At 40.8% G+C, this 21,306-nt stretch overlaps 1 protein-coding gene across 2 annotated transcripts in view; it reads left to right on the plus strand.

Annotated features, from left to right (window-relative positions):
- Positions 1-438: 438 nt before the first annotated feature.
- Positions 439-21,306, plus strand: part of ttyh1 (tweety family member 1) — a 69,233-nt gene continuing 48,365 nt past the window's right edge. The window contains exon 1 of one of the 2 annotated variants that reach the window (XM_012966766.3): positions 439-837. In XM_012966766.3, coding sequence (XP_012822220.1) covers positions 712-837 — 126 coding nt within the window. In that variant the 5' untranslated portion in view covers positions 439-711. The remainder of the gene's footprint in view (positions 838-21,306) is intronic. The other variant, NM_001079431.1, reaches the window with a different exon arrangement.

Genomic DNA, 21,306 nt, shown 5'->3' on the forward strand with positions numbered 1-21,306 from the left:
TAATAAGCTGCTCTGTAGCCACGGGGGCAGCCATTCAAGCTGGAAAAAAGGAGAAAAGGCACAGGTTACATAGCAGATAACAGACAAGTTCTGTAGAATACAATAGTGTTTTATCTGTTATCTATTATGTGCCTGTGCCTTTTCTCCTTTGAATGGCTGCCTCCATGGCTACATAGCAGCTTATTTATATAAATTATAGTACGGTTTCTGAAGTAAACACACAACTTTTACCAGTGCAGGGCAGCAGCACATTATATTTTAGTTACTTTTATACACTTTCATTTTTTGGTGTTACTGTTCCTTTAAATGGACCCTAGAGACAAATTAATTAAGAGCACATTTACTTACATAAACCACCAGGGGGTGCTCCTGTCCTCCCTTCCATCTGTCCCTCTCTGTGTGTGATTTCTCACAGAGGCTCAGCTGAATGGAGAGAGATAGCTCTGCTTGTTTCCCTCCTCCCCTCTCCTTCTTTTCTCTGTTTGCTATGAGCAATTCCACTCCAGACCCCTCAGTTCCCACCATGCCTGCTGCACGGAGTCTCTACTAACAGGATGAATTGACAACACTGAGAAAGGCAAAAATAAAGAAGCCACAGGCGAGGAGGTCCAGGAACCAGAGGGCTGCTCTCTTAGTTTTGCCTTTTTATACATATATAGATATATTTTGTTTTCTTTTTCTCATATATTTATTTGTGGCCGTGAAGGAGCCATGAGCAGTAGTCATGGGTACCGGGCATCGTGGTGGACCTATATACTGCACCAGGTCCCGCACACTAATTTCCAGTTTGAAGTGGTGGACAACCAGTTTGCCCCCCAGGAATGGCCCTATCAGCAGGTAAGGTGCATGCTGGGGAATGAGAGAATTGGGTTGCAGAGCAGCGGAATGATCAACACAGCAGGTGGATTGGGGGGGGAAGCAGAATTGCAGCTGATACAGGGGTAGGAGATGGGCAAGATGTGCATATTGCAGATACAGCGCTTTTACACTCACTATTATTGCACAATGACATGTAATTGATTCGGAAACAACAGGGATTTGTGAACGACAGGCAGAAAATGGCAATAGACTTATTGCTGCATTTTGAGTTATTGTTATATGCTATTGTGTAGGTGTCTTAATCAGAATAAAAGCAACAGGGCAATAAACTTTTGCTCAATGAAAGAAAAACTGCCTTCGGCACTCGGAGCTGCTTCTGTACTACAACTCCCAGTAACCCCTGCAGCTCAAGCTGCTAGTAGTTGTAGTTCTGCCAGCAACTTGCCTATCCTAGCTTTGGTTATCAGTGAAACATATACACAAGGGAATGGAAGGTTTGATAGTAAGAAGTGTTTAGACAAGCTCTTATTTGTGTTCATCCATATTATCTGTGTCTCGTTGGTATATGGGCATAATGTACCCCCTTTTGTAAGATATAAGGCTATTATAAGTCACCAAAGCATTCCATAACACGAGGCTAAAGGCCGAATGCATTTATACAGTTCATGGGACTCTAAGGATCTTTCTGTTATTTGGATCATTATTTCTTGTCAGCTAAAAAATTCATCCACTAAAAAATCAATCCACCATTACGGATTCATGCAGCTTAGTTTGCCATCAAGTACAAGGTACTGGCCTTCCCTTAATCTGGAGCTTTCTGGATAACAGGTTTCTGGATAAGAGGCCCCATAAAATCTGCTTGGGACGAGCTTCCTAAAATCCGTTTGGGGCTAGCAATGCTCTGGAAGCCAACATGGCTGAGGGTTAATGTGGCATCGATAGGGGGCTCCTATACATCTGAAATTCCATGGCGCGTCTGACTTGATTTGTGTGACATCATCAGTCTGGCAGAATTTGGTCACTGATCAATAAAAGGTTTGCGGGATATTAGGCCCAATCTGTACGTAGAGCTGGAGAGCAGCTTCTACAACAAAAGTGGGAACTCTCTGACTGTGACCAAGTCAGAGAAGACATTTCTGGTACTGGTACTGGTACTACAGACACGAGATTTTCAGGAGTCACAGCAGAACCATTAGCAGAACTTACTGTTTACCATGTGACTTTTATGGAAATATGGAGTATCTTCAACTGGATGTCTGCAAATATATTATGAACCATTGCTGGTGGTTTTTGTTCTTCTTTCCCTGGAAACCTGATGGAGGGGATCCAGTTGTACTGTATGTATGGTGTGCGCAGGCAGAACGCTAAGCAGATTCTAGTTGGTCCTGTGAGTCCTACCCAAGCCTAGAGGCAGCGTCTGCTCTACTTTTGCTAATGGATATCTGATTTTATTTTTATGGTTGCCCTACTAGGAAAAAATATGGATTATGAACACCAAGCAGCTTATGGTAACAGACACATGCACTTAGCCATATTCTTATTACATGCTGTTTGTCCACAGTAGGATTCCATCTTGATTTACACTTCACAGATCCTGGTATATTGAGCTTCATATTGAAGGACTGTGGCCCCAATGACTTCTGGCCTGATAAATTGCCTTTGTACCTTATTCTAAATATAATTTCATGTCATTTACTTTGTGTGGTGCAATATTTCAGGCACAGAAAATTAAACTTTGAGCTGAGTTTTTGCTCTAATGAGGTCTAAATCCCACCCTAGTGAGCCTTCAAACTGAGCTTTAGGTGTATCTTGGAAAGTATCTCCATTTACACAGCTCCAAAACCCCTCAAAAGGGGCAACCATTTAGTTTGGGAAGCACTAGTCTAAGAGTAACAGGTTTGGTTAGTCACAGGTCACCCTGGAGCACAGGGAGTACAAAAAGATCACTGCACATATACTCCAAGTATATACAAATAAACACACACAAACATCAGTGTGTAGGACACTGAGAGCACTGTAAGCACTGAATAAATCCAATTACTGTACATATGAATGCATTTCCTAGCCTCTGATCCCCTTTGAAAACAGGGATGTATTTAAAGGGGAACTCCGGCTTCTAAACCCAAATTTGTTAAAGAGCCCCACACAACACAGAAACCCCAAATATACCTATCTTTGTAATCTTTTTCTTCAAAAAGTATGAATAAATACCATTTTTATATGCTGAAATCCAGCTGCAAAACAGCTCTTCTCTTTCTGTATCATTTGAAATCCTGGCAGGGGAGGAGGGACTAAAACACTGACGTTACAAACTGTAACAATGTATCCACAGCTTACAGACAGCATGCAGGAACTACATAACCCACAATGCATTGCACTGTGATGTTTCTTTCCTTAAGGTCCCCATACACCTTAAGATCTGTTCGCTACAGGTTGGCGATATCGGGAGAATCCAGGCTAATTCGATCGTTAGGAAAAGTCGGTCCGGGACCGCATCAACAAGCCGATGCGGTCCCCGATCCGGCTAGATTTTCTAACCTGCCCGATCGAGATCTGGCCAATGTCAGGCCAGACATCGGTCGGGCAGGCCCGTCGGTAGTGACCATACACGGGCCGATTAGCTGCCGAATCGGTCTAAGGGACCAATATTTAATTGGTTACCTTTAATTCCTTTACGAGAGAGGCACAATTATGTTCTCATCCCTTGAGTCAATGCCCTTTTTATGCAAGACAGCACTTTATTTGCTTTAGTAGCCACTGAATGAAATTATGTTATCTTTTTAAAAAGCTTTAGTTGTGTTTGGGTGGAGTTTGCTTACCAGCAAAATAGTTTAGTGGTACATTCTGCATTTTGTTTGTTTTACATCATAAAGCCCATAACAGGCCACATGATGTGAGAGCGAAATGCTGTATAACTGAATGCTGGAGATTTGTCTCTTTGTAAATCTTCTGCTTAACTGAAAGCCTCAAGGGCCTAACAGAAGTGTCAGATCTGAGACGTTCCTGCTGAGGGCTGCATCTGTAGGATTGAGCGTATGTAAAGCAGCCATAAGGGCTTTGCTGGGGGGTATAATACGATTGAGTGGCGCTGAGCACAGGTGGCTTTGCCTTAGGAACAGGTGGATCTGTCAGAAGGACTGTGCTTCTCCTTGATCCACCAAAGCCAGTGGCAACCTCCCCAATTGTGTAGTGAAAATGATCAAAACACACCCATTATATTAAATGTGAGTTAATTATACATAATGTTTTGATATTGGGCAATGTTTTATAAAGATTAATTCATTTATATTGCCATATGACGCCGTTTGGTGCCTTATGAGTTGAATACTGGAGGCCACCTCTCCCTGTTACCTACATAGAGGCCCAAACAGCCCCCACAGGTCCAATAAATAGTGACTGTGCCAACCAGGTGCCCTATGCAACTCAGTCGGCCACCTCGCCCCTGCACTCTCCCCCATCCCTATTGCTTAAGAATTTCCCCAGCAGTCTTGGCCAAACTCACATCCCCATAATGCAGTATTTGTTCCCATAATTCCAGGATAATTGTAGCCATGTTCTGCATTGTGCCTGCCACAACTGTGCCCCATGCACAAAAATGGGCACAAATGCACTTTGTTTTTCAAATCTGGTGCAGGCTGCATCTAGCATTATTAGAGTAATGTAGGGGGCTATTGCATCTTTCCAGAACAAGGCATACTGTGCATAAAATAAATGCAAAGGGCTGCAAGGTTTATATGGTTCCAGCCATACTGTTGTCCAACTTATATTTTGCTAGCAACCACATTAAATGCATATTTAAATGCCAAGGATCAAAGATCTTTGTTCAGTAAGTACACAGTCACGTGCGGTGCACCATTATTGTCACGAGCCAACACGAGTTGCAAGTTGCAAATTCACCCAAAGAGGCAGAATTAGATGGACTGTTGTGATTTTGCATATCTGTTCTGACTTCTCATCCATCAACACTGCATCTTATTGCTTGTGTTTTGTGCAGCTTGAAAGTCAAAGGAAAGTCACCTGTGCTGGTTAGAACTTACGCACCTATGCTATAAAAACACCAAACTAACTTTACATATGAAAGAATGATAGTTAGTGAGTGTCACCATAGTGTTCTGACTCATGCACCATGCCAACACTGAAGGAATGCAGCCTCAGTAGCCCCTGAGTGATGTCAATAGAGATGGTGTCAGCTGGGTCAAACCTCAACCAAAGCACTAGAGTGGGGGGCAGCAAACGATGGTGCTCCAGCATTGCTGCACTATTACTCACTGCATTCATGAGTGACCTCCAGTTTTGTTATTTTTCCCTGCAGAGTGCACATTACCCCAGATAAATCCAGAGACAGAAAGAGACGGGTTAGTACATAGATAAAAGGAAGGAATTCGTGGAAGAGAGTAAATAAAGGATTTGAAACTAAAGTTCCACACCAAGAATGGTTCTCCTGCTGTTTAGGGTGGGTCTCCATGACTCTGTACCCTTTGCAGTGAAAACTTATAGCTGACAATATAAAAGATAGATATCTCTTTGTAATAGAGCTGCAGTTAGTATAATAGAACCAGCAACCATAATAACGATCCTGTTTCACAGGTTAAGAAAGGCCATAGAATTGATCGCTAATGGGTATTTCCGACAGGTATGGTCAGGTTACAGCAGGCTTGAGCTTCTCATGGACAAATCTGCCTTTTGAGTATCAAGCCAAATACTAAACTGCCTGCTTAACCTGATCTTTTGCCTCTCCACCCTACCTTAGTTGGAGTTACTCTTACCATAATTAATAGAATTGTGGAACAGACCAAAGCAGCAGTATACTTTCTGACATAAGGATAGACGTTAGCTGGAACTAGGAAAGCCTGCTTGTTGACGCTAACCTCTACCTGTTTTCTGCCACTTGACCATTTAAGCAAAATCTTGGTCCATCAGGTGTCCAGGGCATGGAAAAAGCCCTATTACTAATCCTCCTTATGCAAAAGTTGAATTCTGTAGAGCAAGTGCAATTGCATGCATTTTGGCATTGGCTGTACCTGCCCCTGGGAGCTGCAGTTACAATGAAAATGTGAGGGGAATGCTGCATTCTGGGTAAAAAAAACATGATGAATTGTGTCTGAAACTGACTTTGCACACCTCGCTTGCATAAGTAAAGAACCCCCAAATACTGTATTTCTTTTAATGCCTGCCTAGCGCCAAAATGATTCCATTACCTTCACCACCTCTGATCTGGACCAACCCATTGAAGTCAAAGGGACAAGTTGAGGCAGAGAAGAATTTCTGGTGTTGAGGAATTGTAACAAGTGGCAGTGCTCAGTGATAAGGAGAATCATTTGTACCATTGATCATTTGCCTAAAGGGGAAGAAGAAAATTGCGGAAAGAGTTAAGCAAATTAAGTGGGTGAGTGAGAAATCATTGTGGGAGGGTGAGATGGGAGAGAGAAATTTCAGAGTTTAATTTCAAGGTTGGCTTAGCAAGAAGAGTTTGAAGAAAAGTGTTTCCAATTTCTCTGCTGCAATCAGGTTTCCTCGTGTTCTTCGGGGAATCGACATATTTTTACGGCGGCGTTATTGGGCCACTGGCAGCCGCAGCTGTCTTCATCAACAAGATATTTATTCAGAGTAACTAGCGGGGAACCCAAGTGACGGGCGAATGAGAGCTATGAGATAACATGGCATGACCGTTCCCCCACGTCTGAGGGGTTAGCAAGTGCCCAGCTGCAGGCACAGCTGTGCTTACAGAATAGGGGTTCTATTTAAAAACTGCTTAAAAATGTTCATGACCATGTTGCTGATAGCAGGTCCCATAGAACATAAATAACAATTAAGACACTTTCTACAGTTCCATTTTTCTTTAGATAATCGTGGGGCAGAAAAAAATGAGGTTAGTTTTGGGGCGAGACAAGAAAGGGGGTGTTAGAAGGGGATGAATGCTTAATACTTTTTATTTGGGATAGCATCTGTTAGCAAATTGCTGAACACTAAGGAATTGAAAATAATACATTATAAGGCTAAGCCTGGAAAAAGGAACAGGCATTCTAGAAATAGGACAATGTTTATCCAGTTGGCTCCATAGATTGTTGATATCAAGGCCCACAACATTATTTAGCCTATAAATTCTTCATTTCTACTTCAAGCCTGGTTGTTGCATTTGTTTACTTAATATAGTCATTTCTGGCTATGTAAAAAAAATTCTCAGGACAACACATAGGGCCATTTATAGCTTGAAATATCTGATTGTGAATTGGTAACGTCATTCTCCCTACCATTCTTTGTACCCAGGCAGAAGGGAGTTATTGAGATCTACTAGGGCAGCGGTTGGCTGGCTTTTTTTGGTGCAAGCCCCCACTGGAGGGCCAGCCTTTATTCAGAACCCTATTTCCTATTTGGTTCATAACACGGTTATGGGATGCACCAAATCCAGGCCTTTTTCAGCAGCATTTGGATTTAGCTGGATCCATATGCCTGGCCGATTTGAATCCAAATCCTTAATATCATGTGACTTTTCGTCCCACAAACAAGGGAGTAGAAATTGTTTTTGCTGTGCGCAGTTGCATATGAAAATTAGGGGTCAAATTTGGTTTGGGATTCGGCAGAATATTTCAAAAAGGATTTGGGTGAATTCCAAAATAGTGGATTCAGTTCATCACTATTAGGGATGTGGCACATGGGGAGATTAGTCACCGCGCAACAAATCTCCCTTGTCGCAGGCGACTAATCTCCCTGAAATGCCATCGTACCGGCTAGAATGTAAATCGCCGGTGGGATGGTATACGCGGGCTTGAGAGGAAACTTCCACGCTTTCGTGAAATCGCGGCACCGCGTATGCCATCCCACCGGCGATTTACATTCGGGAATTTTGCGGGCGACTAGTCTCCCCGTGTGTCACAGCCCTTAAGGATACTGCTGTATCAGACATTCATCAACTGTTCCTAGAATATATTGGAGAGCAATGTTAAAAAATCTCATCCTAATTTACCCTCCTGTTGGGCTTTCTACAAAAGCTAATAGGCATTATTCCCAAACCTCACTTTAAGGGACCTTAAGGCTGAGCCTCCCCCCGTCACTGCTCCAGAGTGGGAACCTCTGTATAAGGCTCTGCACATTGGTTTCAAACTTCAAAAAGAATTATATTTATTCAAATCAATTATAGATTGTGTGTGTATTCCAACAGCAAGCCATTTGCTCTTTCCTATAAATAATGCCATATATTTGTGTTACTAGCAGAGAGTATAATGCTCCCTTTGTGCTCCCTTGGATACTGTCAGTAAAATGCGGTCTCTTTGCTCTTGCTCTCATCTTTGGCTAATTTACTATGGTTAACTGAATATGACTCCGCTTAATTTTCTTTTGTTCGCTGTAAATCCCACACTGTACAACGAGCGCTGAGAATATGACTCATATATACAAGTCCCTTCGTACTTTCTAATGCGGAACTGTGTCTGTAGGAGACAGAGGGCAATGACCTTGTGGAACTTAAAGGAGAATCTGAGCTCATTCTTAGCTCGTGGGGTAACGCAACTAAAATCTACAGAAAGAGCGAGTGGGTGTTTCTCAGTGTGGCTTCATGTAAATTGCATGCACATCCCAAGGGTGCCTCAAGGCTGTAATTCCAGCACAAACAGTATGGGTGCTATTTTTGTTCTTCAGCATTTGCTTTCATCTCTTCATGTTTGTTTACATTCCTCCAACTTTCTTTCTAAGGCTGATGGCTATGTCTAAGAAAGATTCTTAGCATTACCCAAGTCTAAATATACCTGGCTTGGTTGGATCTTAGAAGTATTCCTTTAAGGTGGACAATCAGACAATTTTAAACAAAGTTGCCCGACTATTGTATTATTTATGTAGCATCAATGGGGGTCTTTGAAGCAGTGAAGTGACAGTACAGGAAGCCGACACGGGGGGCCTGGAACTGCTTCCTCCATTTTTCATATAAATCCCTGCTCCATGCCGGTTCTGGGGTAGGAGAGCAGGTAGGGAGTGGGGATTTTTACGCAAGTGGGTGGGGGGGACAAGTGAGGGTGGAGGGAGGACATATCAGGGCAGGGGCCCTGGTAAGTTTGCTATCTGGCCAGGCCTTTTGAAGATTTTTTTTGCAGGGGGCCTGTATCAGAGTAGTTACACCACTGCTTTAAAGTCAGAAAAACAGGTCTGTTGCCTTTCTTCAGCATGTTTGTCAATTCAGACAGACCCCACTTCACATCTCCCCCCTGCTTCCCATCCAATAGGATTGCTTGGCTATGGGGCAGAACAATTTGAATGGTACAGTTTGTCCTTTTACATTTGCTAAATCCTGTGATAAAATCGACTGGACACCAAACTGCATGGTCAAATCACCTTAAAGTGGCCATAAGGAGTCTAATATTGGCTACCAACATGGCTACTCCTAAACAAGTAACAAGCCTATTGGCTTCTATATTGGGCAAAAACAATGGTCTTTAGATTGGGTCTTGGTAAGATATCAATCAACAAGACAAAAAATACAGTCTGGCGGAACACCAAGGTCATATATGTGGTCCTATTATTTGCAATCAGATAAGTGCTATTTTGCCCACCACTTCAGCAATCTTGTGTAGAATAGGAGTAAAGCAGCACTAAACCAGCATCGTAGGGTGGAAGACTTATGGCAACCAAACTAGTACCCACACAACATTATATTGTGCAAATCAACATTGTCAGCCATTTCTTAACAGCCTCTATTATGCTATACTTACCAGAGCAATTCTACATCATTGGTCCTTAACGGCTTATTTATAGCTAGAGTTTATTAGTTTGACTTCATTAACTGCATTTCTTATTACAAGTATGGAGCATAAGGGGACGGTTATAGCTGGGTATGGTTTTACTAAGTTAATGGTTTCTGCTCTAGCATTATGCCAGTTAAAGCATCGGTTATTCAAAGTTGCATTTATTAGTACTTACTTCTGGAACAATGTAATGGTGACTTTTTGCCCTTGCATGGAGAAGTGAATTTCCAGATGTTTAACTGTCTTTATTTCAGGCAAAAAAACTAAACAAATGAATTTACCAATACACATTGCTTTATGCCCAGGGATTACAGATACAATTAGCATCCCTTTATCTGAAAACTAAGGAATTGCTGGGTACCAAATAGACCCAGAAGAGAAGCCATTGGATTTGATTACCAACATGCACAAACATAGTTGTATACATTGATTTAAGTTTTTTTGTGGCTTATAAAAGGGAACCCCAACCCTTTAGCCCTTTATTTTCACTTTGTTTCTGTATAGTGTATTCTGCGTTTTCTTGGGCGAGTAGGATTCCTTATTTTGTCAGACACTTTTCTTTGGCTATGAAGCAAGTTGAAAACTAATAAATAAGATCCACTTTTTCATTCAAAATCACGAATAAATATGTTTCCTCACCCTTCCCACAGTGAACAGGATACAAGATGGACACCCTCCTGAGCAATCATGCCGTCTCTCTGGCTCAGGGAGTTCAGAGGATCATGGCTTTGGATTTAGTATGTTAAGCTCTTGCCAAATCGTAGGATTTTCCTTAATCTTTGAACATTTTTCCTGAGAATACAGTAGAGGAATATAACATGGCCGTGCTGCCCCTACCCTTGCTATGTTATCTTGTGTGCAGATACACTTACTTATTAATGGTTATGGAATTCTTATTAAATATTGTATATCGTTTTATGTGTTGCTTAGTGACATTGCCTGCTTCACACGACACAGTTTATAATTGAAGGCTGCAATTGTCAGTGAAGGCAAAACTCATGGACATGAAAGGCAACTCATCTAAGCAACTGGTTTGGCTTGTGTGTTGTAGACTAGAGTATCCCATGCAAGTGCTATGTATATTTTGGATAAGTACAACTAGTGAGGAACATGTGAGAAAATTAGAAGTCACAGAGAACATGTTGCTCCCCAACCCCTTGGATGTTGCTCCCAGTGGCCTCAAAGCAGGTTCTTATTTTTTATTTCCTGGCTTGGAGGCAAGTTTTGGTTGCATAAAAACCTGACATAATGCCAAACAGAGCTTTCTTTAGGCTGCCAGTTCACATAGGGGCTACCAAATGGCCAATCAGAGCCCCTACTTGTAACCCCAGGAATATTTTTCATGCTTGTGTTGCTCCCCAACACTTTTTCCATTTGAATGTGGCTCACGGGTATTAAAGGTTGGGGATCCCTGCTATAACCCTATAAATGTCAAATCAGAGTTGGGATTCCCCGAATATCTCTCAGCCAAGGACAATTCCCATCACCCCTTTATTTTTTTTACCATAGGTTTATAGGACACCTTTTATATTCGTCCCCATCTACGTCCGTCTGTTGTGGGAGTGGGCCCTCAACATCAGGTTCTCTGGCGTACCCTGGGAGGCTCAGTCCAACACTGCATCCATTGCCTTGGCAAAGTTCCTTGTTAAGATCACATTCATTCATGGAGACGTCTCATATGTTCCTCTTTACAGTCAGGTGCATTATCCATATAAATACTTACATTTTTGTTGGTGTAGGGATGTGCTTTTAGAAGTTGTGTAAGAAGGAGGATGAGAAGTATGGTAGTATTACGGGACATCCCTTCCCATACAGGGAAGCATGCAAGGTGTTAATGTACATATTATTGAGATTAGCCATTGGCTGTACCATTGGCAAATGGACACGCTTAAAGCACTGTGCACCAATGAAAAGAAGACAGGCTAAATTGCAGGTGTTTTCCACAAAATAAAACAATGCAAAATATTTCACAGGGGCCACATGTTGATAATTTAGATATCAGTTAGGTACCTGAGGAAGGACTGTCTCTCTAACAGTAGAGGATATAAAGTATTTCACTCTTTCAGGTATATAAAACCATATATTATAGATGTTTTCCATTACTGTTCCTGGAAGAGCATTATTCTGTCCCAAGACCAATACCCTAACCAACGCCTGATCTTTTTGTGTTCTTCTATTACATTTTGGTTTGCATTAAGGCCCATATATTGAAATAAAATAGTTGTCCTGTATATAAAACGGTGCTGTAGTGGAAATTAACCTTATCCTTTGAGCTCTTTGGGCATAATCCAATTCTTGCACCAAATTAGATCTGGCGAAAGTTATTAAAGCCAATATACAAATTCAAGCAGAAAAGAATACCTGCCATGAAAAGTGATGTAAAATGCTGTGTAAATGGCAATAGTAGTCAGTGGCGGGATACACACAGCTTTTTCCCAAGCTAACAATAGAATTTTACTCTTGACTACGCAATTGTCTAAAATGATTACATTTATAAACTTGCGTAATGTTACTCAGTGAGATTGCCATTGATATTGGGTTTTATTAATACACATTTGAGATGCTTTAATAGTAAGTAAATGGATTTGTTTTTCTCATTGGTTTTTCAAATGGCACGAGGTTCATTACTTTCATCCTCTGTATATGTTATACATTGTTTGTTTGATATTTAGTGCTTAGTTGGGAAATAAACATAAGGACGGGGGATTTTACTTGGGTTAGTTCTTCCTCAGCCTCACATCAATGGATCTAATGGGCATATTATGTTGTAGTCAGGGGTAAATAAAATATGGCTGAACTGAATGTGATAGAGGTAAACTGCTGTGTGCAGAATATGGAATATAGTAGGGGGAAGGGGATTCAAGAGATGCATCAGGCAACCAGTGGGGCAAAGAGTATTGATCTAGTTAGTCAATTGCAATATATGGATATTCTGTCACCTAATAGACTTCTACACCTGAAAGATTTCATTTACCGAAGAACCTTTAGAGATTTGCAGCTGACTTCATACATCTTTTTAAACTTCTGTCTGAGGGAAGAAATTATAGAACAAAGCTTTCCAACATTACATCACAATTGTTACCCAGGGTGCAATGCAGTTTACCCAACATGCTGGTGGCAGAGTTTGGGAGTGGGAGTGGAAGCACATATAACATGCCATGTTGTTCAGGCCATTTCTGGATGGAATCACAGGTTTTATGGAATGCTGTAGGCTACTCGGGCTTAATGGTTTCCAAATTGTATGCACAAAGTTCTGATCTAAGGTGCCATGCCCAGTGACTTTGATTTAACAACCTCCTGAGTAATAAACCTGAGAATTATTATTGGTATGAACCAGGGTCAAAAACTTTCATCTAATCCATATTGTCTAGTCACAGTTGCGTATGTACAGTATATATAATTCAGTATTGTATCCTCATCAATGACTATTCAGGATGTATGTGAAATGCATATCTATCAACTGATTTATCTGTGTGGCTGATTCTCATTACCTAATGGAATTATGTTGTAAAGATATGAAAGCAATGGACCTGGTCGATCACTTTCACAATGAATATAGAAATATAAGTTTGCAGCCAAGGGACTCTAAAGGAAAACTATACCCCCAGAATGAATACTTACACAACACCGTTTATATCATATTAAGTGGCCTATTAATGTATCTTGCCAAACTGGAATATATATATATTAGTAAATATTGCCTTGTTACATCCCTTGAGCCGCCATTTAGTGATGGGCTGTGTGCTCCCTCAGAGATCAGCTGACAGGAAATGTGGGAGTAAAAGGCAGAACTTTGGCCATTCATTGGCTGATGTGCCCTAACATGTGGTTTGATTTGTTTGTGGACCCAGTGAATCATATGAACCCGGGGGGCGGCCCTTAGTACTTAATATGGTAATTTTCCATTTAGGATTACCCAATAGCACTTACTGCTTAAAAAGTAACTTTTTATGAAAATGGGTTATTTATATGAAGCAGGGTTTTACATACAACCTGTATTGCGCAATTTATTTTTATAGAGATCCAAATTGTTTTGGTGTATAGTCCCCCCCCCCCCACTGAGAACTTGCTCAACTACAGCAATGAAAAAATCCAATGAAAACAAATGACTGAAGCACTGGAATTCTGCTACATGTATTTCAAAAACAGCTGTAGACCATCAGGTTGTATATCATTTCTGTAGCCCACTGAAGCTGAACATTAAATACCAGCTAGATCTTTGCTAAACTGACCTCATTGCTGTCAACGAATACAGTGTCTAGTATTGGTCACATGATGTGTTTACTCTCCCTACATAAACAATCAAGAGGGACCTCCCTCGCAGTAGATCTGCCTGGCAGCAGTAATAAAATGATTATGATTATTTGACTTTAAGATTATGGTTTTAAGATGGGGGCTTAAAGTTAGAAAAGAACTGCTATTTATGGTATCTGTGCTAAAATGCTTCCGCCATCTGTGAAGCAGAAATACAGTGCGAAGATGCAGCCGATTAGCAAAGTCTATAAGACAGGGAAACTAGGGCAGCGCTACTAGTGCTCTATACCATATACTGAATAAATCCTAATGCTTCCAGGCATGGTGGTTGCTATGGAGATAATGGGCCAATTTTTACTTATCTTTTTATTTTTAATTCCACGTTTCTTATAAAAATAACAAGGAATCAGGAGAAGCTTCTGTAGAATGTGGCAGATGCCAGAGGGACTTCTGTAAGATGCCATAGACAGTTACTATTTATTGTAACTTTGTAATCGAAATGCCAGGGTCGATTTTGAAATTCAGCCCAGAGTTCGTATCTTGTTTAAAACTGTTCATCCATAGGTGACCCTTAGGGGAATATATCTTTTTGCATGACCCAATCAGTTTCTGATTTTTGCTGTTGTGCTTAGCTCTTCAAAAATGGGCCATTATGCATTATTTTACAACTTAATATTGGAAAAACTCACTTTATATTTATCTATATTTGCCCCAGTATCGACCATTTTCCATATGCATTCGTCACTGAGCACTATGGGCTGAAAAGTCAGGTCTGAAAGGTAGTGAGGTGTCCAACAATATGGCTTCCGTCAATCCGCAGCAAATGGGATTAAGTTCTACTTAATTATGAAAATATTTACCTGATGTTCTTAAATTCGAGCCTACTGTAAAGTGTATAATATAATCCATGTGTATGCCATGTACCCAGTAATTTGAGGATGCCATTGAAGCTAATGGCATTGGAACTGGTGGTATCTGCATTTTCTGTGCTGGTGGAGAGAACACAATATCTGACATTTCATAAACTGCTTTGGTATCATTCTTTTTTGTCATACCATAGTCAGACAATGGCTTGGCCCATATATATCCAAGTCTATTTTATTTTTTGTTAAATTCCTTGCTCAGCTAGTGTTCTCTCCCATTACTATTGGGAACACTACCTTTGGGAAAAGCCCAGAGAGGGATCTTTATCTTACTGCTGGGCTGAATAATTGCCCATCTCGATTGCAGTGCTATGAACAAAAGTACCATGTTTTTTAAACAATGTTTATATTATGTGACATTCATTGGGAACCTACATGTAATGTGATTAGTAGGATCCTTGGGAACAGGGTTTAGCACATCTGGCCCTGATTTTATCCCTTGTATCAGTGAAGTGTTCCCACCCTTTGCCCCAGCTCCAGTCTGCATCTCGCTTTCTGATAGTCCTTCCTGCTCCCCGCCCCCTTACTGACTCTAATTTTCTCTTCCGAGCGCTGTTTGTTTAGGGCGCTTCTATTCTCTCACACCCCCCAGTTTCCCACACATTACAGTCTGCGTCTCTCTCGCTCTCCTATTCTTCTGCCTTCACCTCATGTCAGATCCCTGCTGTCCCAGAGCCTCTTTCTCTCTTCCCATGCCAATTGTCTGTCTCGTTGTGTTCTGTATTCAGCTCTCCAAGCACCACTGTGATGAAAAGATTACTATTGCCATTAAGCAACATGGTGCCTCTGAATGTTTTACAGCAGTGAGATCTGGCACTATCCAGTTACTGCTGGGTAGTTCCTGTAAACCCAAAGCATTTGCCATATTGGAAAAATTACTTTTATCAAAATAATCTGAATGCAGAGAATTAGAGATCCTATATATGTTATTTAGCTATAATAAAAGAGATCATTATTCTTCATAAGATGATAAACCTGACTTATATACCATAAAGGCTTAACTTCCCAGTGCTATATAAATAAATGGTGATGATGGTTGCAATGTTGTACAGCTCTACATAATGTTACAGGCATGACTGGTTGTGTTATAGCTCTGTCTATTCTCTGCTATTATACACACAATAGCAGAAGGGGCACATATTATGCAGATCAGTGCCTGAAGGTGTTAAAGTGACCTTAACATACAATAGAACCCCTTGGGGCTTGTTTGTATTAATGTACTTCCCAAGGTGCCAAATAGATATTGTGTTGAGCCTATTCTGTGAATGCCTATCTACAGCATAGTGGATCCTTCATGGTTGGACTCCACCCTTCCCCAGGTGCTTACAAACTATCATGTTCACCTGCTTTAACTAGTTACTAACCAGTTTTGATAAGCCGTCTTGGTACAAAGACAGGGACGAGATGGATTGTTGTTAGTCTGCCCCTAGCACTACTCGTGTTTTCATCTCGGGGGCAGTAAACAGGAGTCCCATGGTGAGGGACTTTTGCCAGAGATATGTCATTTAGGGACACAACTAGAGAAGAAGCCCTGGGTTCCAGCTTCTGAAGAAAACCCGACATAAATCAGGGATGTCCAACCTGTAGCTGTTGTTGAATTTCACCCTCCAACTGGCTATTGGTTCCCTGCCCTCAAACTAGCCCTGATGTAATTGCAGAGGGTACAGTTCTTTGTTCTAGACTCACAGGAGAATACTGACAGGCAATTCATTTAAGGAAGGGGTTATATATCATTTGTTCACAAAGGCTAGACCCCTGCAAAGTCTTTACACTGTAGTCATGTACTGGCAGTGATTTATACTGACTGTCTCACCCCTCTGCTATTTTCATGTGACAGGACTGAATGACATCCTTGCAGTCAGTCTGATGGTTCTGCCAGTTCGACCAAATGCTAAATTGCCATCTTTCTTTCTTTCTTTTTTTTCACGATTGTTTCAAATTAATTTTCTTTGTCTCGCTGTTCTTATCGATTTTCATTTTGTTTAACAACCCAACTAAATGCCTTAACTTACAGCTCTAATGTAAACAATACTGTATCCCTACATCTCCCCTAGAGAGATCTGTTCTTCTGTCTCAGTCTGAGCCAAGTTAAATCCTAAGGGTAAAGCTCTGCTAGAAATCAAGCTGTGTGATGGGGCTACAAATCAAAATGTTTAACAGAAGAATAGCTCCCCCAGCCTGACAAACAGAAAATAAATCACCTTTAAACAGCAAGACAATGCTTTACCCTGAGCAACACAAGGTTTACAGATGTACCTGCTATATGCATTGTTCAGCATAATAATGGGGCTATCCCTGGTGAACAACTAGACAGAGCTTGAAAGCTTGTAGACCCTAAGTGACATTGGTCACCCTAGTAAAGCCAAAGTATAGGTGTTGCAGCAATTATTATTATTAACATTTATTTATAAAGCGCCAAAATATTCCCCAGCGCTGTACAACAAGTAATAGTTATATATTTGTAACCTAATTATTAAATAGAGTTGAAGAAGAGGCTATGGTTCTGAGAAGACCAAGTTCAGGCTAAACGCAGTAGGTGGTAAAAGTATGTCTAGGAAGGTTCTCATTCATCCAGGTCATGGTATATCTACAGTAATACATCAAATCAGCTGGATTTTATGTGTTTTTCTTGAAGACATTTCACCAGTCACCCAACAGGCATTCTCAATTCATCAATTTCTGAATTGAGAAAGCCAGTTCGATGACTGGTAAACCGTCTTTAAGAAAAACACAGCAAGTTCAGCTGATTTGATTTATTACTAAAGATATGGTGATAAATGTACTACTGGGAGATGTTGGGAATAGGCCTAGAGCAGAGGGCCCTAGGTTTCAAGACGTCACTGATTGACAACATCTTGTCCTAGTTCATCATAACAAGAATGTTATGGACAACTAAAACCATTTTAGAGAGAATGTCTACTTGCTTTCCTAGATATACATGAAAATTTAGCTTGGAAATCACAGAGGTTGAGATCTGGAGTGAAAACATATTCACTGTCCTAGAAATTCTTGAAACTATAACCAAAGCGCTGAAACCCCAATGTTTTCTTATATTTGTATCCTTATGAGATACATGGGGCCCTGACCAAAGGCTGGATCTCCAAAGGGAACTTAAACTGAAGAAGTCTAGCCAAAATTACACATTTTTAGGAGTTTTTTTCTGGTCCCTATTTGTGGGTCCTATTGAAAGGTTTTTGGGAAGATTTTTATTAAATTATTATTATTATTATAACTGATCAGTTGGATCAGTATAGTCTGAACAGCCACACAAACTGGGTAAACATCTTAAGGATATGCCTGGAAGGATGATTGGCCAAATATCCTAGATATCCAGCTTGCGTGTGGCCACATAGGCTAGATATCAATAGAGGGTGCTTACATTTTGGGATGATGTTCTCTGGAATGATGGTATAGTCGATTTTGTTATAGACAGTGGAATCATTACTCAAGCTGAAGTGAATGTTACATAAATGTGATATGTTTTGTGTTTTATCTTTTACAATTTACTTACGACTGTAGAAAAATCTCTTCAAGGTCCCTCAAGCTTTTTTAATAAAAGACCACCACCTCTGACACCACTTTTTACCCATTAGCCCATTGGCACTTTCTTTAAGCTGATAGGACTTATTTGGGGACACCACTGTATCCCTCCTCCCCAAAGCACATATATGTGGCACCATAACAACCACATTGCGCTCAAGCACCAATCTGACCTTTTCTACTGACTGAATTCATGGGAGAGGCAACATTTCAATCAGTTGTCAGTTTTAGACTAGTAAATGTTCTATTCTTTGCTTGTGTAAATCATTTCCCCACACATCGAGTGGGGAGGCGGGGTAAGTACCAGTCTTGTACAAGCCATAGTGGGCATCTTGCACTGCAGTAGAATTGCCTCCCCACTAAGGGCAAGCAAGATATGTTTCCCAAGCTATAAAGAATTCATGAATACAAAAATGTTTGAAATCAGCGTGCTGTAGCAGCTCATACCATGTAAATATTCAGCAGCAGAAGAAATGGGAATAATACTTTGTATTATAAAACTATTTGTTGACTGTGAATATAAACTCAATATGTAGTGTCATACTTTGCAGTACAATTACTGGAAAAGCATATGGTTTGCTTCTCTAACCTTCCTGCATTGCCGGTGGCCCCTTCTTCTCTTACTTGCCGTGGGTATCTTTGGGGTATGATGGGTCAGTCTGCTGAAGTCTGGGTCTAACTAACTCTCCTGGTTGCTCCTCAGACCTTGAACTGCAGATAGATACATACAACATTTCTCAAATGTGTTGCTATGTTTCTACTATTAGTTCTAGTATGTGGTTCAGTATGCAAGGGGGTGGGGCTGGAACATGCTTTACATAGTCTGGATTGGAGGAAATTGGCATCCAGGCAAAATGTATCCATAAAATGCCCACGTTGTAGGCAGAAGGGAGGAGATATTTTTCACTTGGTGTAGTTACCTCTGCTAATCTTGGATTATTGGGGAAAGTAATCACTAAAACAGGAACCAGGGAGGTCATTAAGTTGAGGCTTTCCCCCAGAAACACAGGGGCAGTGGAAGATCTAGTTTGAGTTCGAAGGAACAATTTAAATTGGATGAGAGCTCTTCCACCTGCTCTAAAGGACTGAACGATGCAAATTAATAGGACGCTTCGTCTTGTCAAACTTGCCTATATTAAGGCAGCTAATTTTAAGACAAAAAAAAATATTTCTTTGTATTTTATATATACATATATTAGTTATTACAGTTGCAGCCAATGATTGGAGGGGACACATATACTAAAACAGTTACAAAATTGCCTTTGGTGGTCATGATTGGCCATTTCCGGTACTCAATGTTAAAATGATATAATTGAGTGGTTCTTTTGGGGTGTATAACAAATCTGTTGTACCTACTGACGCAACTTAACCCCTCTGTTGGAACCCTAGAATTACTGGCACGTCCGGGGTGGAGATATCTCCTGGGTTCCTCATTGTCAAAAGGGGGTTAAACGCCTCTTACCACCTCAACCTCCCTCCCCAGGGAACCACATGCTCATACTCTTATCCTCTTGACTTTCTGAGGATCATGTCCTCTAAATAACCACTGTGGGTGGCCACAATGAATGCAGTGGAGCATGGTATCATTATACAGAAGGGCAAGGAGCTTATGGGTGACCATATACAGTTACTTTATATAGATGATACTTAGGGCCTGATTCACTAAAGGGCGATAAAACGTGCGCTATTCTTATTGTGCGCTAAAATTTTTACCGCCGCTTAATTTTGGCGATTTTTCGCACGATTCACTATAAGCATACTCGCGCTTTTTTACGCGCGATATTGCAAGCATGATTTAACTCGAGAAAGACTATTTCAATGCGGTATTTGCCTGTACATGCGCTAAATTACGCGAATAATCGCCGAATATGAATGGTAGCATAGAAATAGTGTATAAAAATTGTCGAAGCATATAAATGGTGTATATAAATATTAGCCACATATAAATAGTAGATGCTTATAAATAGTAGCCACTAGTGATGAGCAAATGTGTTCTGGTTTCTTTAGTGAAAAATTAGCAAATCTTTCGAAAGATCCCCGAAACGGCAAAAATGTTGTGCGGGCAAAAAAATTGTTGCCCGTGACTATTATTTTTTGACACTTGTATCAATTTGTGGATGTGCGGTGAATTTTTGCGTGGCAAATTTTTTCATGTGTTTTGCCATTGGCGGATTGTTTTGCGAAACGCATGAAAAAATCCGCCGCGAAAAAATTCAACGCACGTCCAAAAATTTGCTGCGAATCCATGCCTGGCGAAACATTTCATCACTTGTAGCCAAATAGAAATAGTTGCGCAAAATAGTTGCGAAAATGGCGATTTTTCGCACGCGATAATACTATGGTGAATTGCGCGCAAGTTATTTTGCGTTTTTTAACGCGAAAAAGCGTGCGATAATTTTTATCGCCCTTTAGTGAATCAGGCCCTTAGCCTCTTAAGATTTGTGAGCTGGTCTATAGATCAGAAATCCCAAACAGATGGAATTAGAATGATAATTCTAGACATAAACTGCACAGTCAGTAAGGCTGTAAACCGGAAAATGGAGGTATTGTAATGTAAGAACAGACGGAGTTCAATGTGCAATCAGTCACTCGTAGGACATAGGGTGCATAAAATGGTGTATTTGTAGTGAGGGCAAGAATGTTGGAGGAAGCCAAGCTGTTGAGAACATCAAAGAATACAGTGAGAAATGATGAAGTACATTGAGAAGTGACCCAGTAGAACAGTGGCACAGTAGATGGAGAGAAAGGGGAAAGGCCTGGTGACAGGGTTTGGATTGGGTCGGAAAGGATCATAGGCCTGACTGAGAAACTGACAAAAACAGTTGGAATCAGAAAGGCAAAGGAGATTCTTACTGACAGAAACTGACATGAAATAAAGAGTTGTTTGGCTCTGACATACTGTACATGATGCATTTTCTTACTATTCCCATTCAGTTTCACAAAGAATTACTCTTAGCCCCAAGGACAGATTTGTATATTAGTAGGGCAGCATTATTTACATTCTGCATTTATCTGGCTATTCCTGCTGATTCAGGCAG

This window comes from Xenopus tropicalis, chromosome 7 (genome assembly GCF_000004195.4).
Source record: "Xenopus tropicalis strain Nigerian chromosome 7, UCB_Xtro_10.0, whole genome shotgun sequence".
Classification (NCBI taxonomy): domain Eukaryota; kingdom Metazoa; phylum Chordata; class Amphibia; order Anura; family Pipidae; genus Xenopus; species Xenopus tropicalis.